The 26,143-nt window shown below is 42.3% G+C and overlaps 1 protein-coding gene across 3 annotated transcripts in view; it reads right to left on the reverse strand.

Annotated features, from left to right (window-relative positions):
- NDRG3 (NDRG family member 3) overlaps positions 1-26,143 on the reverse strand; it is an 83,064-nt gene that overhangs the window by 128 nt on the left and 56,793 nt on the right. For 2 of the 3 annotated variants that reach the window (XM_088480708.1, XM_088480707.1), the window contains exons 14-17: positions 19,354-19,389; positions 17,247-17,298; positions 2,060-2,098; positions 1-1,570 (exon numbers count right to left, since the gene is read on the reverse strand). The exon at positions 1-1,570 is cut by the window's left edge and continues 128 nt beyond it. In XM_088480708.1, the coding sequence (XP_088336834.1) occupies positions 1,389-1,570; positions 2,060-2,098; positions 17,247-17,298; positions 19,354-19,389 (309 nt within the window). In that variant the 3' untranslated portion in view covers positions 1-1,388. The remainder of the gene's footprint in view (positions 1,571-2,059; positions 2,099-17,246; positions 17,299-19,353; positions 19,390-26,143) is intronic. The other variant, XM_088480709.1, reaches the window with a different exon arrangement.

Here is a 26,143-nt window from a genome sequence, read left to right on the forward strand (position 1 = left end):
TGAGAAGATACAAAGTCATAATAATCCCTTTAGGTTTTATTGGTGTAATACTTTTCCTGGCTATAAAGGTCACCAAGCACACCTGCTAGCACAAGGTGGGTGTATGGGAGGTGGTGGTCTGATAGGAAAGCACAAACCTAAGACAAAAACTAGCAGGTTTGAAGAAAACATTAAATATAATATAGCTAATCTAAAGTTCATACGTTTTTTGTTCTTGAGTGAGTATAATTATATATTCCCCTCAAGAAAAAAAATCCACATGAACTTTAGGATTCGCTGACAAAAGCATTGCATTTCAAGCTAACCTAATATGTATATTATAAATCACTATGTAGTTTTATTAACAGTACTGGCAGCATTTCAGCATAGAGAGCATTCTTGGCATTAGAAAAACAAATCTTTGTTAGGGTGTTCAAATGAAAATCATTTACTATTTTAGAAAATGTTCTAATAGAATGACAACATATCACTTTAAACCATAAACCTAAGCAGCACTTAGATGCTGTTCAACTTTCATTTTCCCCCCACTTTGTAATTAAGGCCCTCCTATAACCATATCACCTTCACAAGTTATAGTAAAACACTAATGTATATATAATATTACAGTTAAGGAAACGAACAATATGGCTGACTGGTGACTTGTTACTATCCTAGTGTTAAATTGTCCCCTTCTGTATTTGAAAAGGTCCTTATTTTTTAATTCAATCAGCATAAGTACTTTGTTTTACGTTACAGAGTAGGCAAAATACGTACAAATAAAAAAAAAAAAAAAGAAAAAGACATCTAGCAAAATCTTAGGAGGTTTGACAAAGCATCAAGAGATTTTTGAAGTCTGTAGAGCATTTTACCATTGCATTGGCTATTTTTAAAAGGACTCTTAAGACAAGATTATATTTTTTGGTACTGGCAGTGTCCGTTTTAATCCAATTACAGTATAGCTGTGAATAAAGTTTATATATTTAGTGCCATTTAACTACCATTACACCAACATACGAGATATGGGCATATACAAACCTGCCAGTAATACACAGCTTTCCCTCTTGAGTTTAAAAAACAAAAACTATGGATTTTCTAACGAATATCAAAAGCAAAGATGAACACAGTGAAAATATATATTTACATATAAAACACCGAAAGAAACGTCAAAATTCAGTTTGCATCACAGAAAAAAGTCTAATCACAAAATAATTGTTAAAGACGAGGAATGATACAAAGGGTAGGATATTTCATTTTACAGAAAAATAAGTATCAAAGACTAATAAGATAAGTATACAGAATGTTCATGCAAACGTTACATCTTGACCAATTCATGTGAAGGAATGGAAAGGATATTTCCGGAGCTGCAGGTCTAGGTGGGTCCATTGTTCAGCTGATAAATGAACAGAGATTTAGCAAGATAATTCAATTGTTTGAGGAGATTCTTGGAGCTCATTTGTTACTGCACTGCCATGGGTGGCCTCCAGCTGGGCATTGCTGGTTTGTGAACGGCTGCGAGGAACTTCTGTTGAGCCACTGCTTGAGGCAGAGTGCGTGCGTGAACGTACAAGTCTCGTCATACTTGCTGTTGGCACTATAGGAAAGGTTAAGAGGTAAAAAAATAAAAAAAAAAACTCAAAACTTGTCATTTATATCAAGTCTATAGAAGACATTTAATCAACACTAATGACAATTAAACCATGCAAAATAGGTGCTATAACCAATAGCAACCTCATTTGTTCAGATTGACTGCTACAGGTAACAGTACTTTGTGAAGTTAACAGTGCACCAGTTTCCATGTGTCACGTGGCTTTTTTCCCTCTATCTAAAGTTGCTATTGGGGGGAGAAAAAAAAAATGAATTTGAATTTGCAGCCATGCAATGTCATGCATAAACCGTCAAATTGTACGTCAAACACAACATGCTCAAGTCTGCTGTGGTACAACTACAGAAGTGTAAAGAAAAAGCAAACAATAAAAACAAGACCACTAAATGGACATTCCACCTGCACAATACATCCGCTCAATAAGAGCAGCAACCCAAGACACGCTGTACATCTTGACGAATAGTAGATTATAGATACCTGATTCAGTACTCAAATGACTGAGCTGAACATATGGAACTGTGGGAACATACAAGAGGGGCAGACATAGAAATTAGTTAGAGCATATGACAAGGGACCGTGCTTCTCATCAAGTAAATGCCTGCTCTAAAAAGTTATGTCTTGTGTAGTACAAGTCAATGGTTTAGAAACCTAAAATGTGCTAAAAAGGACTATAGATGTATGAAGTCAAGTTGTGTTATTTAAAAGCCAAGTTTTAGTCAAAGTATCTGTATAGTTTCCATGGGCTGATCATAACACAATATTTAAGAGAAAGCTATGATTATGTGGGGGAAACATTTAGGAGTACACACAACACACACACACGTCTATAAACATTTCAAAACCTCAATTTCTGCAGCCAAAAATAAAAAAGTCACATTGACATGTTCTACCATGGATAGATAGATATATATATATATATATATATCTCTCTAAAAAAAAAAAAGTAAAGTACTTATAGTAGGCTTACCTATGTTAACTCCAAGGTCCATAGGGTCCACAGGGATACCATGGGGAAATGTGGTTGGAGTGATCCAGGCACCAAACAGTTAAGCTTTCAGCTCCCAGGATGCCCTGGGTTCTCCTCCACATATACCCCACCCCTGGTCACAGGCATTCAGATTTGTAAACAAGCCCAAGGCAGGAGCAGAAAAGAGGAGAAGGAAGGACAAATGTACACCAGAAGGGAAGAAGTGGGAATTAGTGAACATGAGAAAAATAATACTAATAATACCCAAATGAAGCCAGATGAGTCAGGGTGGGTGCCCTGTAAACCCTATGGACCTTGAAGAAAAAAAAAAAGTGTTAACAAAAAGGTAAGTACCATAACTCATTTTTTTCTTCTTCAGGGTCCATAGGGATGTCCTAAAGCAGTTCTCTTAAGGATGGGGACGCTCCTGTTAAGGAAGGAGAATCCGTTGCCCAAAGGAAACATCCTGAGAGGCAAAGAGGTGTCAAAGGCGTAGAACCTAGAAGACAAAATAAATAAAGTCGACAGTACCACGTGGGTGCCTGCCACAATTGTTCAGCAGAGGCACCATGTCGAAACTCCCACGATGGTCCCACAGACCGAGTAAAATGTGATGTCACCATATTTGGAACAGGGAGATCAGCCTGCAAGTAAGCCTGAGAGATAGTCATTGAGCCAGTGTCTGTTTGTTAGCTGGCCAGCCTCGTTTGTGAAAATACAACACAAAAAGTTTCCGATTTTCTCCAGGAGTTAGTACGATCCACGTAGATACGGAGAGCGCAAACCACATCCAGGGAGGCTTCTGCAGAAAGGTCTGAAGACTGGAACCCCAATCTCTTCATTCACATGAAAACTGGATACTACCTTAGGAAGATAACCTGCCCTTGTATGGAGGACAGCTCTATCCTAGTAAAAAACAAACCAAAAACAAAGTGTGGAGCGACAAGAGCGCTGCCAAAATCAGAGACTGACAGCCAAGATCATTTTTCTCCTCGCTATCTCCTCTGCCAGCAACCACTGAGTCCAGAGGATCAAATGGGGAAACCTGACCTGTAGAGCCCTGCGGACCAAATAAATACAAATCCCACGGTGCCACTGGAGGAACCAAAAAGGTGGTTGAACACCTTAAAAAAATAAAATAAAATCTAACATCAGGCAGAGAAGCGATTCTTCGTTGGAACCAAACTGACAAAGCAGAAACGTACTCTCAGGGTAGCCAGGCAGAGACCAAGATCTAACCCAGCCTGGAGAAAAGCAAGTACTCGGGAAACCCTTAAAACCTTAGGGTCATACTCTGTGGGAACACTATAGAAAAAAGGAGTGCCAAACTCTGAATAAGATGCGGTCAGAGGAAGGCTTTCGTGCCCTGAGCATCACCTGAACCAAAGAGCTGGTGAAACTCTTGGCTCTTAGGATGTAAGACTCAAGAGCCACGTCGTCAAATAAGTCCAGATGTAAGCAGGGACCCTGCGCTAACAGATCCAGCCATAGAGGAAGAGGGAACAGAGTGTCTATGGAGAGACTGTCGGTCCGAGAACCAAATGGCGCAGGAGCTACAAGTATTACCATGCAACCTTCTTGCTTATATTTGCTGAGGACCCTTGGGAGGGGGGGGGGTCGAGATCGGAGGTAAGAGATATGCCAGCTTGAAGTCCCACCTCACAGCTAACGCATCCATGAAGGAGGCTGCAGGGTCTCTGGTCCTAGACCCATACCATGCCGTAAGGCCATGAGGTTCATGCCTGATGGTCCCCATTTGTCCACCAGGAGCTGAAAGACATCTGGGTCGAGAACCCATTCTCCGGCATGTATGTCCTGACTACTTAGGAAATCCGCTTCCCAGTTGAGGACTCCAGGGATGAAATTGCTGAGATTGCCAGAAGATAATATTCTGCCCAGACCAAAATGTTTGCCACTTCCCTCATGGCTGCCTGACTTTGCATGCCTCTCTGATGATTGAGGTAAGCTACTGTGGTCGCGTTGTTGAATTGGATCTGGACCGGCCTGCCTTGGGGGGAGATCCTGCACGAAGCTCCAGGAGATTTATGTGCGGGTAACTTTCCTGGGTTGTCCATCTTCCATGAAAGGTATGATGACCTGTCACCGTGCCATATCCACAAAAGCTGGCGCCCATGGTGAGAGACCCCCAATTTGGGAGCCAGAAGGGGGGGGGACCCTTGTCCAGATGGGGCGTTAGCAGTCACCACGAGAGGGAGAGCAAAACCTCCGGAGGGAGGAGGATTGTCTGGGACAGTATTAGATGATACTGCCCATTCCACCGATAGAGACTCAATTGTTGCAGAGGCCCGGAGAGGAACTGAGCATATTCCATCATGTCAAAGTTGGATACCATGGACCCCAGAACCTGCATCACTGAGTGGATGGGTACTCTTCGATTGCGGAGTAATTTGCGCACCTACAATTGTGGAAAAAAGGGAAGACTTTTTCTAATTGATGATCCAGCCTTGCGCCCCTAGGCAAGCAATGGTCAGATGGAAATTGTGTTGTAATTGTAACACAGCTGGAGACTGCCAATATCAAGAGGTCATCCAAATATGGCAGTATCCTGACTCCTTGACGCCTGTGGTGGGCCGTCATTACTGCCATTATTTTATTAAAGACCCAAGGGGCTGTTGCAAGACCAAAAAGGTAGTGCCTGAAATTAGTAATGTTGGTGCAAAACAGCAAACCATAGAAATTGTTGTTGGGATGGCGTAATAGGAATATGCAGATACGCCTCCTGAATGTCCAGGAAAACCATAAGATCCCCAGGTTCTATTGCCACAACAATTGACCGGAGAGTCTCCATATGGAACCTGGGCACATGGATAAGTGTGTTGAGGGTTCCCAGATTCAGAATAGGGCGATGAGACCAATTTGGTTTCAGAATTAAAAACAGATTGAAATAACCCCTTCCTTGCTGAGCCAAAAGGAACCAGGATTATCACCCCTAAACGGAGCAGAGAGTGAATGGCTTCCTGGACGGCCAGGGCCTTGATAGAGTATGATGGGGGAGTTGTACAGAAAAACTTCTGGTGAGGACGCCTCAGGAAGGTGGGGGCATAGCCTTGAGAGACCAAGAGGAGGCCCGCCCCATCAGGCGGAAGGTTTATCGTCCGGCTTAGAAGCTGGACGTCTGAACGACCAAGGTTTCTTGTCTTGTCAAGGTTTGTGGCTCGTTGATCCTGCGAGAACTAGACTATCTGGAGAAAATTGGTCCTTTTGCCTTTCCCTGAAGGCGAAAGGACCGAAAAGAGGACTGCCTAAGCTTCTGTAGATGGCAGACCAGCAGATTGAGGCTGCCAGAGTAGCCACTATCTTATCCAATCCCGTCCAAATAGTATGTTTCCAGAGAACAGCAGGGCTTCCAGAACCTTCCTGGATACCGCATCTGCTTACTAGGACCTTAACCAACGGGCTCTATGAGCAAATTAACCGAAGTTGCTGATACCTGAAGAAGCCAGGATTCCAGCGTCTATCACAGCTTCTCCCAAATAAGGGGCCGCATCCTGATATATGTAAGCTGTTCTCTGGTAGCATCTGGTGTAGTATCTTCCAGTGCCTCTGTCCATTCCTTAATGCCTTGGATACCCAGGCCGCAGCCATAGCAGTTCGGGTAACAGCTACTGACAAAGAAAAAACTGATTTAAGACAGGCTTCAAGTTTTTTTTTTCTATCTGTGGAATCCTTAAGGAAGGATGCGGACAGTATAGGCAACGTAGAGATCCTGACTAAACGTGCCACCTGAGTATCCACAGTAGAAAGGACTTTCCACTTAGTACATTCGCCAGGTGGGAGAGGTTACAAAGATGCCAATCTTTTCGTAACATGGAACAGTTTATAAGAAGTACTCCATGCTTCCCCCATAAGTTAAGGAAACCGCTCAGACTTCGGAAACTCAGTGTTAACCCCCTTCTGGCGTTTAAACACCGGAGCCTTATCCAAGTACTAACCAGGCTCAACACTGCATAGCTTCAAAGATCAGACACAATTGGGCATGTCCAGTGTGGTGGAGTTGTAGGTTGTGATTTAGTGGCTACCGGCCTGCAACATTTGCTGAAAGGCAGCAGATGACTGAGCCGTACTCGGACTTAAGTGGCATAAATATCCATCCTGGAAGGATGCATGGGGGAACAAACATAGCAGGCTGTACCTGCTGTGGATACCAACCAGTGGGAGTAGATAACCGGTCCACTAGTTGCATCATAACCGGAGATAAGGAGGACCCCTAGGGTGGCTCCTGAACAAGGGCAGTGGTATTTTTTTTTTTTTTTTTTATAACAAATGGCACCCAAACCATCCTGTATGAAATCCTGACGGACAAGCCCACCAAACAGGATCTACTTGTAACTAGCACAGAGACATCAGCCTCCTGTTTACTCTTACCTTTAAAACATAAATTAGTAGGTATAAAAAGGTAACAAAAGCAAATGTGACAGCCTACAGAAGTACAAGTAAATGAGAAGTACAAAAGGAAAAAATACCCTCACACACCTGTAGCAAAGGATTGAGGAGAAATAGCAGTGAGAGTTATAACTGACAGTACAGAAAACAGAGCTAGCAAAAGTCACATATAATGTATGTACAATAAACTTGCAATGGGCTCTAAATCAACTACTCAAAACACAATATTTGGTAGGATTTGAGCGCTGTATAACCTGGCCTCTGGGGAGAGGTATACAGGGAGACTAGACCCAAAACCTCCAAGACTGGCAACTTCAGCAGAGCAACTATATTGGTCGCTGGGCGTCTCAGATACAGAGGAGGGTAGTAGGAGCAACCCAGCCACGTGAAAACCTCAGCTGGATCGGCATCTGGGCTGGGGGGGGAGGGACTGCCGGGGAGAGTCTATATCCCCTATGCTGTATTAACTACAAGGGTTTGCTGGTCTTATAGCCACCACCACTGTCCACCGCGCCAGACTCACTTGCCCAGGTGGTCTAGTGGGGGAGCGAATTATGTGGCCGCCCCACTACAGCAACCTCTGGCAGATCTCCAACAGCTGGAGGCACAGACTGCCACGTGGTTCCCAGTGAGCAGGGAATCACCTTACCTGCGCCCCCGTGCTTCCGGCTGCAGTCCTGGGTTCCAGCATCGCCGCTAGCCAAGCTCTGCTGGTGTCCACCGAAATCACCAGTCCGGTTACTGGTGTTGCGGCGCCGGTGGGGGTAGATGGAGAAGCAGCACAGGCGTCCATTAGGATGTCTGGCGCGGCTTGCTCTGAAGTAAAAATAAATGAAAACAAAATAAAAGCTAGGGACTGCCTGAGTTATAAAGATGCGTCTAATCCTGATACACCAAACGAAAAAACTGAATGCCTGTGGCCAGGGTATATGTGGAGGACAACCCGGGAGCTGAAACCTTAACTGTTTGGTGCCTGGATCACTCCAACCACATTTCCCCATGGTATCCATTTGGATCCCTATGGACCCTGAAGATATTACCATCACGTACATTTGTAACTTTTACATATCGACTATAACTGTATTTAAAGAGTACATGTCACCTACACACAACATATAACACGTATTGTGTTACAGCTGTATGATACACTATAATCACCTCTACCATACCAATGTGATGCTAGCCATCGCTTCAGACACTTGCCGATGCCGGCACCCCCACACAAAACATTGTCTATGTACACATCGTTAAGTGTGTACCCAGCTTTACAGACAATTAGAGGCTCATGCACTGGCAGGAGCTTGCTCACAGTGATTCTAAAAAAAACTATCCTAACATAATCAAGCTGCCAGCTTTCAGTACATTGGCTTTGACTTTTCACGATTTGTGTACCCCATACACACGGACCTATTTCTAGCTCAGTGTGTTGGGCATCTTAAATATTAAACTGCTCGTAAGATGTGACCTCCTGATCCAACAGTTTGCAGGAGCATTTTAAGCAGTTTATCAGCCAACGCTCTTGCATACACACACATACAATTATCGAGCAGATATCAGGCGATTGACCAGATAATTGTATAGGTGTGTACCTAGCTTTAGTCAGCTTCATAGAGACCGGAGTAAGAAGCAGCTGGAAGGAATATAGTGCGACTCCTCCCTCCAGTTGGTGCCTTTAAGAAACTTCTCAAACTGTTCTACAAAAACAAAACTAATGCTCCAAAAAATTCCTATTCGGATTTAAGGAAAAGTTAAATGGTAATTGGACTATTTCCTTTCCAAAATAAACTTCAGCTATCCCAAATGGGATGTTGTCAAGCAATATAGGTAAAAGAGAGGACGTGTTACTTCTACAACAGCAAGAGACTATTAAGTAACTATTTGAAGGATATGCTTTGCAAACGGAGCAGCCACAGAAGAGCTCCCATCCAGACCTTGTATGGTGGAGGTATTAAAAGTCCACCCTGCTGTCTTGCATGATTTATATGCTCCAGCCTGAGCCCTTATAGAAAGTGACATTATTACTTCAGATACTAGGCTAATGTATGGAAGGGTAAGCCTGCACAATGACATCCGTGAGCCATCTTGCAAGAATATGTTTGGACGGAGCATGTCTTTTAAAGTTATCCATCAGGATTAACAAAAAGTTAATCAGTTTTCCTAAATTATTTTGTTCTCCAAAAGTAAATAGCCAAGACAAAACCCAGGCAAATAACAAAATAGATTCTATTTTAAATATCAGGAAATGCTACCTGACCCCCTCTCAAAACTAAAGTTATTACCAGTATTCAACAGAGCTTCGAGAAGTAGACATTTGGCTTTAAAAATACTCCACTGACATCCTCGCTATTAGTTAAATGGAGACTCTGGCATGACTTACTTTAATTCTTTCTATTGCACAGTTTAGCTACACTAGTTCCCCCTAACATGATACTTGGATAGCTGGCTAGTGGGGCATCCTATCTGTGGTCTATGTACCCAGTTATGTATGTATTCAGGGCCTGATTCAGAGCCGCTCCTAAGTGGCCGCTCGTTCGCTCCGAGCGATGTTCGCTCATCTGCGCATGCGTATGGGTCGTAATGCGCATGCGCCAACCAGTCAGTGCGGTCGGAAAACGTGTGTTCGCAAAATTGCGAGTGCCTGCTAATTTGAGTGACAGGATGAGGCGTTTGTGGGTGGTAACAGGGGAAGGTTCTTGAAAACGGGGAGTGGAGATCCGAACGCAGGCGTGCCAAACGGTCAAAACGGGCGTTTTAAGGGTGTGCATAATTAACAAAGCAGCGCCATCGACCACGTCACTTGGTTGTTTCTTAGCCTGAACTGTTCGCATGATTGCGGTAGGAAAATCAAACCACAAGCACTGCGAGCAGTTCAGACGCCTTTCGATGTACTCGATTAATCTAATAAATAGCGGAGATGACGTATGATGCGAGCGGCCAGGGGGCGTCTTTACAAAATAGCGAGCGCATGTTTCGTTCGCTCAGACATAGAGGTGTCAACAGACCGCAAAGAGCGAGCGCTCAATTTAAATAGCCGGCCCCTTTTTCTGAACGAGCGAGCGCAAATAGTGTCTGGCTCTGAATCAGGCCCTCAGTTTAGCCTAGAGCATTGTAATTATTCCTACTGTTCCCAGTTTCCTTTCCCTAGTTTGTGTGTATTCTGTAAACTTTTTTTTTGTAATTGACACATTCTTAATAGCACCTTAAGTTTTTTTTTTTTTTTTATAGAAAAAAAGCGAGTCAAAAAATTAAAAATATTTAGAATTTATTCTTAGGTAAGAAACTAGTATTAGTCCATAACACGACTGTTCATGTACATGCTCTATAATACAACAATATGCTGTAAAAAGTGTAATTTGTATATCTTCCAAGATCCCAAATGGCTTGATACAAGGCTTAGTCTGCTACTCTTTCATCCAGTAAAGAGAAAGTTCATCCGATGCATTCAGAAAAAAAAAAAAAAACACTAAAAAGGTGTTGCTTCAATTATCTACAAGTTGCTGCAGTAACAGCTTCCACTGGCTATGCAGGATCTCTCTCTCTGCTGATTGATTTCTGCTTGCTGACTACGGAGATTCAAGCAGAAAGCCACCTACTGTTCCTTCTCCTTGCTTGATGATCAATCAAGTTAAGAGAATCAGGAACTTACTGGCACCTGTAGCACCAAGATGCTCAGCCTTTATGTGAACGGTTATTGATATCCTTATAAGTTCTCCTTGTTGACAAATAAAAAATGTAATACCAATGCAGGGAAAGTTTAATTTGTCCCACATAAATCAGCTAAAATATTTATGACACATTGCACAAACACTGAGAAGTTCTTCTATTTTTGCCCCTGGCAGGCTCTGCAACAGTAATGGTGGTCATACACGGCGAGATTCAAAAGTTGGTAAGATGAGTTGTACGATTTCCCTTGAAATTATTCCCTTAAGATCCTGGACGATTTGTTTTGAAAATGCAACGATTTCACATAAGATTGCAAAATCATACACGATAGGTTGAGGTCTCTCTTCAAAACCATCTGATCTGCGATCCAACTAGACGACGGCGGGGACGCGCATCGGGGTCGCAGAAGACTCTAAATACAACTATTTTCATTAGATTGTTCTGTCCAACCTGTAAAAACTGCCCAACTCGTGTGATCAATCGTCCAGTGAATGGCCAGCAGTACTATGCCATCCAGTTTTTGGTCATTACATAGACACTAGTGACTTTCCAGCGATCTCAGGCATAACGAAGAGGGCCAAATATCCAGCCCCAAGTTTTCTACTTGGCTCCCTTGGAAATTTGGTTTCTACTTCCAACTACCAGAAGTGCATTGAAGGGACTATATGGAGTCACCATCAACACCCCTACATTTACACAAACACAGACAGGAAAAGGGAAGGAGGAGTCACAGTATACACCTTCCTGTGTTATTTCTTTTTCTTGTCTCTGCTCAGCTGACTTATAGGGGGAATCCACTAAGCGATTTAAGCAAGCGATTGCACGATAACGATGTCATTATCGTGCAATCGCTTGCAAAACGCGCATGCTTCGGGGATGTTTTGGACGGAAGCGACCCACGATGCGCGTGCCCGCGGGTTGCTTCCGACATCGCCCGTACATGCAGGTCAACCTGACGTTCTCGTCAGGTTCTGCATGTGCGGGGATAAGGGATGTGTCGGGACTGAACGAGTGAACGTTCAGTCTAGGCACATCACTAGCTATACAAACGACAGCACGATTGCAATCGTGCTGTCGTTTGTATATCGCTTAGTGGATACCCCCCATAAGGTGTTAAATCATTAGTGATGGCTGCCATGGAGTTCGAAAAAGTAGTAAAGGCATTTAAGTTGTGCGCTAAACTACTGCCTGTGAATACAGCCATGCAATTCTATGAAACAGTGCCTCATAAAATTTTAATTTAGGCAGTGCCTCAATTCCAATGCTTTGTAACAAATGGATGTGCTACATTCTGGTTGAGAAAACAATTTGATATCTCCACTACAGGCAGGAGACAGGTCAACTAATGCAGGGTACACATCAGGCGGTATGTTGGACGATATATCGTTCCGACGCAGATCAGAGCAATATATTGCCCATATCACTTAGTGTGTACCCTCAATTTGTGCGTAGTCAGTGAAGTCATACCATCTGATGTGCTGCACGTCAGATGGGACAATGTCACTGATGACCGCATGCAAGATGGAAGGGCATATCGTACGGCTGTACACAGGATAGTGCAGTGTGTATGGTCTACTGATATATCCTTCCATCAGGCGTTGGGTTGGCTGGGATACCAGTCGTTCTGATGTGCACCTGGCTTAAGTTTAACTGAAAAGATTCAAACCAACTTTTCAAGGTAACAGCCTCTGAATGCAGCTTGTTCAGTTACTAGGATTCACATAGAAGGTGAACCTGTTATCCATTTGTAAACATCTGAAAGCATGTAATCTTTTAGCTAGTCAAAATTTCTATTTGAAGTTAATGAAAGAAGGTAAAATACAAAGACATACAATTCATTATACACTGTGGGCCTGATTCAGCAAGGAACGCAGTTGCTTATGCTCACGCAATTGGTAGATTGTTGCGTTCTGCGCATAAATCGTAAAATGCTAAATAGACTACGCAGACCCATAACAGTGATTGACAGGAAGTGCTGTTTACACGGTGACGGCTCAGACAAATGCAGGCGTCCCAGTGCATTTCAACGCCTTTGCATGGGCGTTCATAAATTAGCCACTGAGATAAAGACGCTGCTTGAGGCCTCATAGAATGCACTGAAGTAAGCAGTTCCTGAGTGAGTAAAAATAAAAATTAAGCAATTCCATCAACTTGCGCTAGAGTACATCCCAAGGTTTAGTTGGCATGTGTTCCAATATCCCGGAGTACCTCCTTCATAGGACACAAATGTAGTATCCAAAAATAAGAAAGGAGAGGAGGTATACAGTGAAGTACAATTTAATATACAGTATAAACAAACAGCTATTGCTAAAAATATGTAATGGGATGTAATGTATACTCTAGCGCAAGTTGATGAAATTGCTTAAGTTTAACTTTTACATTATTGCTAGTTAGCTTATAGAAGGTGCTCCCCCTTCCTTCTGATTTCTATACCTGCTGCTGGATTACGCGCTTGGTGATCTCCATCCACGATTAATTCCTGAGTGAGGTCTGACCTGCCTTAACTGTGCGTATGGGTCCAATGTTACTCAATGTTACTGATTGTTTAGCCATGTTGTCAAAGTATACGGATGTGAGTAAGGGGAAGTGGGTATCCTTATGTTAGGCTGCGATCGCAATGTGAACAGTTGGTAACAAAACAATAAGACGAGACTCTGTGATAACAGACAGAAGAGGGCACGATTGCAAGCTTAAAGTCATGTTATATACTGAATATTGATCTAGTCAGATTGCAAGGACAAAGTTATTGGTGGGCTGTATGATCCATAGCAGTGAGTGAAGAGAACACATGCAAGTAATCTAGAGGGGAGGTAACAGGATAGAATAGAGATTGTGGAGCTTGCCAGAAGTGGTAATATTTCAGGGAACCCTTGAGTATTTGGAAGCTAGACTTTTTCTGAGAGGGAATTCCACAGAGTGGTTGCAGATCGAAGACCATGTAAGGGGATTAGTATTGGGTCAGGATGAGATGCACAGTTGATTTAAGAAATATTTTAAGCAAAAAGATGTATGGTTTGTGTAGTTTTGCTAAGTAATTGATACTGAATTTGGAAAAATACAGGCAACCAACTTAGGGACTGACAGATCGGAAGAGCAGTAGACCATTTTGAATGCAGCATCTGGAGTGATTTCACTTCACAATACAGACTACAGATGTGTCCACATACATCTATCCCCCATGCGCTACAAGTCGTGCCACAAAACAGGAAGCTCCGTGTGACTTGTTAGTGCCGAGCGTCTTTGTGCGACTCAATACCCTCAAATGTGTCTTATTTACACAGCAATGCTAATAGATAGCGCAAGCAGCTTCTGCTGATTAAAATGATATGCAGCATGCCTATATTTTGTGTGCAACTGCAGGTGTATCTGAATGCGAAACGCTACGTTACAGTGCTACAGCCGCTGAGATTGCAACATAGCGTTTACACCCGCACTCAGAACATAGGCATATTGCACATAATTTGCTTGTGCCATCTAGACGCATCCCTGTGCGACTAAGACGTCCATTTCTAAGCTGTGTTAGGAGAAAAAGTGAACGGTGATAAGGTACCAGCCAATCAGCTCCTAACTGACATTTTTCAAACACAGCCTGTGACATGACAGTTAGGGGCGGATTGGCTGGTACCTTATCACTGTTCATTTTATCTCCTAACACAACTTAGTAAATAGACCCCTTAGCTGAAGGTAAAAAGTCGCACAAGAGACGGCCAGTGCTACCGAGTCACACCACGGCATGGCACAACTAGAAGGGCTGTTTAACACGCAAAGAGGCTAGATGTATGAGGAACCATCTGTATAATGGGTACATTTACTAAAGTGAGAGAGTTTTTAGAAGTGGAGATGTTGTCCAACCAGATTCAAGCTATTAACTTCTAGAAGGTGCTAGTTAAATTTGAGTAGAATCTGATTGGTTGCTATGGGCAACATCTCCACTTCTAAAAACTCTCACTTTAGTAAATATACCCCTAATGCTGCCCATACACTAGGTGATTAAACCTACCGATTGAGCATTAACAACCGTCGTTATCGCTCAATCGCTTGGTAATCGCCCGCGAATCGTGCAGTTTAATGTCAAAGACGACCAGCGATGCGCGTGCACGCTGGTCGTTTTTGGCATCTATCATCGCCCGTACATGCTGGTCAACCTGACGATCACATCAGTCCCAGCATATACGGGGGATGATGGATGTGCCTACACTGAACGACTGAACGTTCAGTGTAGGCACATCAGACATAGAAACGACAGCACGATTACAACATTTTACAACATAATATCCACAGGGATATTATGGTTGGAAGACCAGGCACCAAACAGTTAAAGCTTTGGCTCCCAGAATTCCCTGGGTCCTCCTCCATATATATACCCCGCCCCTAGCCATAGGACTTCAGGGTTTGTTGTGGCAGATTTCAGACGCACTGTTGTAACAGGGGACTGCTCAGGCTGTCCTAAGCTTTTTATTTTAAAGTTTTGAGTTGGCAGTACCAAGCATCTTTATTAAGACGCATGTACTGCGACTCCATCTACCTCCGCCGGGTCACATCATCAGTGATTGTGCTGGCGATTTTGGCGGTTCGTGGCTGAGCTTAGCTAGCAGCAAGGCTGCGAACTGGACTGCACCAGATGCTCAGAGATGTCAGGGAAGGCGATTCCTCGCTTATGGGGAATGGTGCGCGGTAGTCCTTACTTCTGGCATCAGACGCACCAGAAGCCGCTGCTGTAAAGACCAGTGATTGTCCGCATCCTTACTACACCAGCTGGGGCCCTATAGTCTGATGCCAGGGATCGGCAGCAGACACAATCTACTGTCACGAGGCCAGCATACCCGGCTGTTTAATGCAGCTTAGGGGAGGTAGGTGCTCCCTCGACAGCTCCTCCCCCGACCCATACGCAGTTCCTACGAGGGTTTCACGTGTCTGGGTTATTCCGCTTACCCTCCACGTACGAGATGCTCACTGTCCACGCAGTGCACCCGGTAGCAGTTTGACCCAGACCCAGTCTCCCTGTATATACCTTAACCAAGGGAGAGGTACAACACTCTATGTCCTACCATTCCTTTGTGCTGCTGTAGTGGATTTAGAGCCAATTGTAATTATATTACATGTGCATTGTATGAGACTGTTTCCTAGCTGCTGATATTTCTGTCAATTATAACTATCACTATTATTTGTTTCTGAAGTACTTCACATTCATTGAGATTTTGTGAAGGCTGTCCCATAACTGTGATTTGGCCTTTACTTTGAGTATGCAAAAGATAAAAGGGAAACAGGAGGGGAAGTCACCTATGCTGGTTTCATGTAAATCATGTAAGGTTTGCGTGTCCTCACAAGACAAAAAGGAGAGTTTGTGTGTTGACTGTTATAAAGTGCCACCTTACGAATATAGAAAGAAGAAAAGAAATTCCTTTTGTGGGGCACTCACAGATCTGAATGTATATTATAATTGTAATACTTTGTTTTATTTTATTTTTCGGGGAAATAACATGTAAACTAAAATATAACTTATTATTCTTGTCTAAAATATTAAAGTTGCGAAATATGAAAAATTGTTCTCATTATAATCTGAGTTCATTACTCCCCATTTATAGAGGGAGCTAATATCAGATCAACCAATTAACCATGTGATTTATAATACGTATTTGACTGGAGATGGGAGAGGGACAAACAAGTTTTGTTTCCCTGATTAAGGATCTAGGGTTCTAACTAATATATATATACACACACACACACACACACACACACACACCATTTTACTGGTAAATGTCTGCAAATCTGCTGAACATGTTCATACACTGGCAATCTACAGCCCCAATCGATCAGTGAAATCCAACATGTTGGACAATCTGATTTAACAATTCCAATCACTTTTTGGTTGCAATCTGCGATCTGAAGTACATACATCTCCCCCTCTCTCCTAATTAGTTGGAGACGCTCAGCTGCAGAAATGTTTGCTAAGGGGAGATTTGGGCTCTCTGAGTATACCTTTCTCCACAGAGTGTGCACCAAAATGAGGTTCGAGCACTATTACAGGCTGAGTCTCTCATATCCAAATTTTCTGAAATATGGAATATTTCGGAAATACAGAATTTTTTGAGCGTGCATTAGATAGTGACAGCTTTCTGATTGTTTAATGTACACAAAAACGTTTTATGCACAAAATTATTAAATAATTACTTTCAGGCTATGTGTATATGAAACAAAGAATTGTGTGTTTAGACTTGGGTCCCATTCCCAAGAGCTCTCATTTGGCTATGCTAATATTCCAAAATACAAAAAAAAATATCGGAGACTCAAACTATAATGTTCCCCCCTTATTTCCTGGCTATTAAAAAAGGTATGCAGTGTTTTATCTAGAAAGGACTGTGTTTAATAACGTTGCTGTTTCCCCGACACAATGGTGTAATCAAGTCCTGACCCCTCTCGAATGTGAACTACAGCAATTATAGAGGGGACATTCCAAGGTAAGGTGCCCCCTACATTTGATCAACATCAGTGCTTAGGAGTTGTCCCATTCGTCTTTAGGATAAAGGAGGGGGTGTGACTTATAATCCTGGCTGAAAACTATTGACAAATCAGTTGTATAACTTTAATAATTCTACACCTTATATCTAAATTCATGTAAAAACTACTTACTGTATCCCATTCCTTGCACAAAATATTTCAGGGCCTCTGCCAGCTTTCCAGGCTAAACAAAATAGAAATGTGTACATTACATATTCTTCATAAGCATTAACCTCTCATATATGCAAGTTATTAAACTAAAAAAAGTTAAGCTAAAATTGCCTTCATCTTGTTAATTAACTTCACACAATTTATGTACAGTCCTGATAGCAGTTACAGTACTGTTGAGAGATTTCTTTTTTTAAAAAAAAAATGTATTAAACAGTAGTGTAATCAAACAACAGCAACTAGGCGGCCTCGGACCATTGTCTTGTGCACAATACAGATGGAGCAGCAAATACATTGGGGTAAATTTACTAAGATTCGTGTTTGGGCGAGTTTTTTAGTTTTTAAACTCTCTTTGATAAGGGAAAACTCACTCGAGTTTTGGTGAAGCAAACTCGCAAATATACTAAGAAGTGAGTTTATCTGAAAGTGAGTTTTTCGATGGTGAAGCAGATAAAGTTTTTTCTTCCAAATTGAGAGTTTAGGAGGAGAGTTTAGGTGAGATTACTCAAAGATTGCAGTGTTTTTGCTCTTCCAAACTCACCCGAGCAAGCTGCCTGCACATATCAGTGAGATATGTGTAAGCTGCTTGTGTGTGAAGACCTGTAAAAAAACGGGTTAAATAATTTTTTTAAAATTAAAAAAACATAAAAAAAAGGTCCCCTAAAGCTTAACCAGCCCCGGACTTGCCAGCCTGTCCTGGTACCTAAAATTACGGGGAACAAAACGAGTAGGGTTCCATCGTAAATTAGGTACCAGCACCAGGCTGCAGGGCCAGTCCTAGTTTTAATTAAAGGGGTAAAAAGTTTGCCTAGGGGTACCACTAAAATTAAAACCAGCACTGGACTCCTTCTAGCGGGGGGCTGATGCGACAGCCAGGGGGTGCCTTTCACCGGGGCCCCCAGCCACAGCATCAGCCCTGACCGCTAGTCAGCCCAGGCCAGGCATCCCTGGGGAGTTGGGGACCCCTCCAATAAAGGTGGCTATCCCCGCCACCCCTGGGCGGTGGGTGGCGGGTTGATAGTGTAGGTGTAGTGTGTAAAAATTAGAATAATTCACATTGTCATTACAGTGGAACTACAGGTACCAACAAGCCTCCCCCGCATGCTGGTATTTTGAGAACCACAAGTACCAGCATGCGGGGGCATTAAGGGCTCAATGGTACATGTAGTTTCATCCTCTGACGAAATTACCAGGGCATAAAGAAACGAGTTAGAAAGGAGGAAAACTGCATTATCCTCTATTGCACACTTACTACTATACAGGGACCCATTAAGGAAGCCTGCACTATCTGCCTGCACCTTGTGTGCTACCTAATCTCCGCTAATTGCAGCGTCAACAAAGTTGGGGACCCTATGTCTTTTTTTTTATTTTTTTATTAAGAACACTTTATATTACATATACAGGCAGAAACATACACAAATCACACTTATCTGTGTGTGTTTCTGCCAAACTCGCAGCTCAGGAGGTGGTCTATTTGAAACTTCTATTTCACAGTGAGTTTGCTACAATCTCACGAGATTGGAAACTTGATTCTTAGTAAATTTGCAAGTTGCTTCTTTTCATCTAAAGTACTTCCTATTTTGGCCGATGGTGAGTTTTTTCGAGTTTGCAAACTCGCATGAGTTTTAACAGTGAAAAAAGAAAACAGACTTCAAACTCACTCGAGTTTGTCTTTAGTAAATTTGAGAGATTAAAAGAAATGCCTAAACTCACTTGAGTTTGCAAACACACAAACTCAAATCTTAGTAAATTTACCCCTTAGCTTGTGATGCAGTTTGAAAATAGAGAAAGTGTCAGTAAGTAGTACTGTATATACAGTGCTCCAAATAGCATTATGATTACATATACTAGGCGGAGCTTCTGATCAAAAAGAACCACGAACAGAGTTTACTGCACAAGTGTGTGTCTGCTGTTCAATATACTGTAATCCATGTAGATGTGTTTGCAAAGTAAGCTGTTCAGTGTACAAATATCCAGTAACTCATAGTAACTCAATTTAAAAAAAAAAAAAAAGTAATTGTAACAAAGCAATTACATTCTAATTACACTTTATAAAGACAAGCTAACAAACCTGGACAGCTTGAGGTAATCCCCCGCAATCAGCCATCTTAAAAATAAAAATATATCAAGAAATTAATCTTCATTTATATAGGACATACATATTATATAAGACTTTGCAAAGAAAATTTAACCCAAATTCCAAGAAAGCAATTTTTGCTATTTTTTTTTATTTATTAAATTTTCACTTAATTGTGAAGTATGGATCTTCTGAAACAGCTGACTGCTATAAAAGTCTGAATTTAAATGTTGTTTAAGAGCAACATTACCAAATAGAGGGTTATTCAGAGATGTGTGGTTTAGTTCTACTCAGTTACGTTCGGATATGGATAATGGCATCTTATTGACTATCCGGCTCTCATGTTTTGGATAACCAATAAGATAAATTTGATCTTGAGCCAATTTAGCGAAAAGAACAGTAGAACCGAACCGCTCATCTCTAGTTAATCATGCTCATCAATCCCTGCCCAGTGGAGCTTACAATCTGCTCTATACAACATGAACACACATGGCTTTTCCATTATATTTTTTTGAATTGTGGGAAGTAAACCCAAGGCCAAAATTAACTGAGGTATTTATGTTAACCACTGTGCCACCAATTATAAACAATGAGTGATATAGAGAGTAATAAATATATATATATATATATATATATATATACACATACATATATATATATATATATATATATATATATATATATATATATATATATATATATACACATATATACATATATACACATACATACACACACACACGGCCAAAATTGCAGACACATTTTGAAATTTGAATGTTTATCAACTTCGAATGCTTATAAAAACTAGTTTCACTTCATGCAGTGCAATGATTCATATATCGAATGAAAGGAAATTTCATGCTGAATTCCACACAATAACCAGAGGTCAAATATTTGAATTACAAGGGAAGTTATGCAGTGAAAACACTTAGGACAGTAACATCATATGTAGACAGGGATTTTCACCCTATCAGTATTTCGTTGGGTATCCTTTATTTTTCAAGGCCGCAGCACAGCGACGTGATCCAGGATTGTGGTGTGAAGTGAAAATGGTCTTTCATATGCAACAATTGCGAGAGAAATTGGTGGTAATGTGACATCAGGAGTATGATAGTTTTGTTTCCGCTATCAGGAAACACAATCTATACAAAACAAAGAAGGAAAAAGCCAGTAAAAGTGCACAACAGCTGTTGATGATAGGAGAATAAAACAAAATTTGCATCAGGGACAGATGGATGTTATCTGCGGCCATTAGCAGTGAACTGAGTGCAACTGGTGTTTTTGTCAGTGCAAGAACAGAACAGAGAAGATTAACGGAGGTTGGCCTAAAAGGTAGGATTCCCCGAAAAAAGCCATTGCTGAATAAAAAGCAACAGCAGAAACGAATACAGTGGGCAAAAGAACACATTGCATGGACAGAAGGTCATTGGAAACAAGTGATATGGAGTGACAAAACTAAAGATATCGATATCTGGTAGAGATGGGAGAAAATGTGTGAGACGTCGCATTGGGGAAGAGGTACATCCAGATTGCATTCAAGTGACAACAAAGAATCCTACAAGTGTTATGATCTGGGCATGTATGACAGCAGATGCTGTAGGCCGCCTTTATGTCATAGATGGCACACTGAACAGCAGAAAGTACATTGACACCATTCTACAACCAAAACGTCTACCTTCTATCAGGGATCTTTTTCCAGATAATGCCCCATTTTTTTTCCAGCAGGATTCAGCTCCCTGCCACACTGCACGGATATGCAAAAAGGGGTTTACGGAGAATGACATACAGGTGCTGGGATGGCCAGGAAACAGCCCAGACCTGAACCCCATAGAACATTTGTGGTTCGGTTTGAAAAGAAAACTGGTACATCTGAGGCGTCCATCCAATAAAAGACAATTAATTGAGGCTATAATTGTCTCATGGCACCACATAAAGAAGGAAGAGCTCCAAACATTGGTTGGCTCAATGACACATCACTGTGCTGCTGTTTTGAAAAATAAATGATGCCCAACGAAATACTCATAGGACAGTAACATCATAAGTACAGAGGGCTTTTCACCCTAAGTGTTGATTTCACTGCATAACTTCCCTTGTAATGCAAATATTTGACCTCTGTTTATTGTGTTGAATTCAGCATTAAATTTCCTTTCATTTGATATATGAATCATTGCACTGCGTGAAGTGTAACAGTTTTTATAAGCATTCGAAGTTGAAAAACATTCAAATTTCAAAAAGTGTCTGCAATTTTGGCCACCACTAATTTGAATCGTCCCTAACCTGAATTACCCAAATTCTGGTGGAATCTGCTCTCTCCAAGGGAGGCTGGAGTGAAACCTGTATTAGCAGTGGAGGTGTGGAATTCCAGGGTTTCACATTTACACAGACCCAGCTGGAATAATCACTGGAGCAAAAGAAGGGTTTAAAACTCATACACCTGATGCTCATTGTCCTGATGCTGAGTAGCAGCCAGGAAGTAGGGACACACAGTGTTGTAGTGCCAGGGTCCAAGGGCTAAGCTGGGAGAGCATGCCCAAATTGTGGCTGCAAGACGCTGCTGACTGATTAGTACAAGGAGTGCTGAGATTTTTATGTTTGTATATTTTAGGTTATGTGCCTGTATGTGTGCATGCCTAAACCTCACGTATGCTAAGGTGCAGTGTCTGCTACCTTTAAACACACACTGCTTCACAAAGTACCTGCCTGTCTGGAGTCCTCATTTATATACACCGTGTTACAGTACACAAACACACATATAAATCCCCCCCCCGAAAAAGCCATAGCATTAAAACCACCTGCCTAAATGTGTAGGTCCCTCTTGTGCCACCAAGACCTTTGAAGGTGTCCTGTGTTATCTGCTCCAAGACATTAGCAGCAGATCCCTGTAAGGTGTGAGGTAGGGCCTCCATGGCTCAGACTTGTTTTTCCAGCACATCCCACAGATGCTCGATTGGAAAGAGATCTGGGAAATTTGGAGGCCAAGTCAACATCTTGAACACATGTTCCTCAAACCATCCTGAGCAATTTTTGCAGTGTGGCAGGGCACATTATCCTGCTGAAAGAGGCCACTGCCACCAGATAATAGTTGTCATGAAGGGGCGTTCTTTGACACATTCAGCTACCTAAACATTGTAGCAGACAAAGTAACCTCCATATGTATGCCAGGAGCCAAGGTTTCCCAGCAGAACATTGCCCAGAGCACCACACTTCCTGTGTCAGTTTGCCTTCTTCCATAGGGCAACCTGTTGCCATCTCTTCCCCAGTTAAACGATGCGCACACAAACCCGGCTGTCCCCAGGATGTAAGAGAAACAGAGTCATCAGACCCGGACTCCTTCTTCCATTGCTCCATAGTCCAATTCGGACGCACATATACACATTGTAGACGCTTTCAGTGGTGGACAGGGGTCAGCACGTGCACTCAGACAGGTCTGCGGCTACACAGCCCCATATGCAGAAAGCTACGATGCCCTGTGTCTGACACCTTTCTGTCATAGTCAGCATTATTTTCAGCAATTTGTGCTACAAGAGCTCTTCTGTGGGATAGGACCAGACAGGCAATCCTTTGCTGCCCATGTGCATAAATAAGCCTATGGCAACCCATGACCTTTTTGCCGGTTCACTGGCTGTCTTGCCTTGGACCACTTTTGTTAGGCACTAAGCACTGTATACCGGAACACCCCACAAGACCTGCCGCTATGGAGATGCATTGACCTAGTCGTCTAGCCTTTACAATATGTCCCTTGTCAAAGTCGCTCAGATCCTTATGCTTGCCCATTATTCCGGCTTCTAACATTAACTTCAAGAACTGACTATTCACTTAATGTCAAATATATCCCACCCCTTAACAGGTGCCACTGTAACAAGATAATCAAGATTATTCACTTAACCTGTTAGTGGTTTTAAGGTTATACCTAATGTGTATACGCAGCTTCAGTAATAATAACCTTAGATGGAAGGACAATACAGAAAACAATTTTTGAATTTTTGCGATCAAAGGTTTTCACCATCAGTGAAAGATTATCAGATAGCAAACATTAGTTACTCAGCATTTCTGCTTAGAAGCGCAAAGTATAACAATTGTAACCATTTATAGAGTGCCATCCAAATGGAGGATGCATGTTATTCCCAGGTCTGTGATAGTTTACTCAAGGAAATCCAAAGGCATACTGATGTACCTAATGAAGTACTGCAAATAATTTGTACTAGCCAGGATCATAGGATGATTGCTCAAGGAGGAACAACTAAAAGCAGTAATAAACAGTCCAGTGTGGTATAATATAATAAAGTTTATAAAATGTGCCAAATTATTTCTGTACTGACTGTAGGACAGTCGAAGGCCAAGTACACATTATAATGATATAGGCACGATTTGCCTGATCAGAACGACAAATTGTGCACATTGTCTAATGTGTATGCAAAACTGTGCGCTCCTGCTGATAATATAAGAAATCGCTTGACTGTGCTGCATGGTGAAATGATATCATGTGTGTGGCTATTCATTTTAATGAAGGACGGAATGAGGCATTGTTCTGCCGTTCATTACATTGTGTAGAGTGTACGCCAATCTGTGATGGCCGGGGCAATCGCACCATCCATCTGCACGATTGTCAGTTTTTCTAAAGTTGGGTACACACTGATCGATATATTGGCCAATCAACTGATCGGTCAATATACCTGGTGCTAGTCGGCCAGTGTGCACCAATAATATGTCTGAACGACGTCGTTCCCAGACAAAATCGCATTGGCTGTGCTGCACAAGCGATGGACAGATATATGCAGACATATCTATCCATCGGCAAGTGTGTACAGTCGGTCTGCAGACCGCCTGTACACATGCAGTGGCAGCCGCGGGGAGGGAAGCGGACCCGTGGTTCCTGGAATAGGATGGTCGTTCAGTGTATATGAGCGACTCATCTACAGATATATCTGCAGATCAAGTGATCTGCAGTTTTATCTGCTAGGTGTGTATCCACCTTAATGTGGACCTGGCCTAAAGTAGTGATGGGCAACAAAGGCTTATAGGTAGGCACCAGCTCATTCCTACTTTGTCAAATTTGATTGTTATTGCCTGCCGATACAGAACTACAGACAAAAACAGTACATTTAAAGCCTGAGATGCTTCTCTCATTACCAAAACTAATGCTGGGTACACACCGGTAGATATATTGGCCAATCAATTGATAGGCCAATATATTGTGTTTGCGTCAACCAGTGTATACCAGCGATATGTCCGATACCAGCGAAGTAATTCACAGACAAATAGTGTCGGCTGTGCTGCACAGCCGATGTCAGATACAGTATACATGCACATTGTGCTGTGTGCGTGGGCGGTCAGCCGACCGCCTGTACACTTGCTGCAGAGGCCGTGGGAATGGGGGCGCGATGCGACCACCGGTCAGCGGGACTCACAGCCAGATGGCAGGTGATGGTGGTTCAGTGTGTATGAACCACCATCATCTGCAGATCAGTTGATCTGCAGACATATCTTTCTGGTGTGTACACAGTTTAAGGGTCTTTAATAGGCCAGGGTATACCTTTAGACAACCTGATACTAAGGTATACCCCATAGAAAACTACATGCCCCTAAGCACCTACAATTGTATTAAAAAGTCTCATGTCCCTATATTAAAAGTAGTCACTGTAGATGGTTTCAAGAGCCAATTGTATGTTCTTTCACTAAGAGCTTTACTTCAGCAGGTAACATACATAACTGCTACACAGAGTAGACAATAGAATGCGTAGATTATCAAGCAAGTCCACAAGCCAGATTTAGCCAGGCAAAATGACCTGCTTCTTTCGGGCTTTATGCGATCTATTACGTAGCCACCATTGTTTGTGTTATCATCAGTGCTTGTGATTAATCACATAGCTAAGAGGCTACAGCTAACAGAAAGATCATACTTCACAAGTGGCACCTGGAATGCATTAACCACCAGTACAACACAGCCACTGTCATTAACATTGAGTGAAAATTTACCATTTACTTTATTTGCATGTAACATGGTTGAAAAGTAACCTGGCGTTCAAGCTTAAATTATCCCCCCTCCCCAAAACAAAAATTAAAACTATGATTTGGTTAATAAACAATACAATGTGAAACATCATGCTACGCCAAGACATGTATGGTGTATTATATACATACTGTACAGAACCGCAACTCAAGAGCGCATACATACAGTACACACTCTGAATGCCTTTTCATATTTGGTTTACATTAACAAAATCTGCAAGTTCTCCAACGATCAATATAAAACCAAGAAAGCAATATTAGTAAATTATATTATGGGCTTGTGGAAGCAGGATTATTTTATTATTGAATATGTATGTATAAGTATTCACAGTGTACAGCTTTTTTATATATTCTACCTAAAGCAGGGATGGGGAACCCCCGTGTAAGGCCCCCGGTATCATTTGGTGTGACCCTCAGTTTTTTTCTGCTAGCCTCATCTGGCCAGCAGGGTGCCTAGAATCTATGCATCAGTGCCGCCTGGGGAGTCTCTAGGGCAGTTTTGGCTAACCTTGACACTCCAGCTGTTGTGGAACTATATATCCCAGCATGCCCTGCCACAGTTTTAGCATGCCCTAATAGCAAAACTGTAGCAGTGCATGCTGGGTTATGTAGTTCCATAACAGCTGGAGTGTCAAGGTTAGCCAACACTGTTCTAGGAAGCATAACACCACTGCCCTTACAGCTCCCCGAAGCATCCTCAGGATGCTACGGGCATTGCTGTAATCACCTGTGACTGTGAACCGCCCCTGTGTGACATCAAACGGAGGGGTCGGCC

This window comes from Taudactylus pleione, unplaced genomic scaffold, assembly GCF_031769625.1.
Source record: "Taudactylus pleione unplaced genomic scaffold, aTauple2 ptg000256l, whole genome shotgun sequence".
NCBI lineage: Eukaryota > Metazoa > Chordata > Amphibia > Anura > Myobatrachidae > Taudactylus > Taudactylus pleione.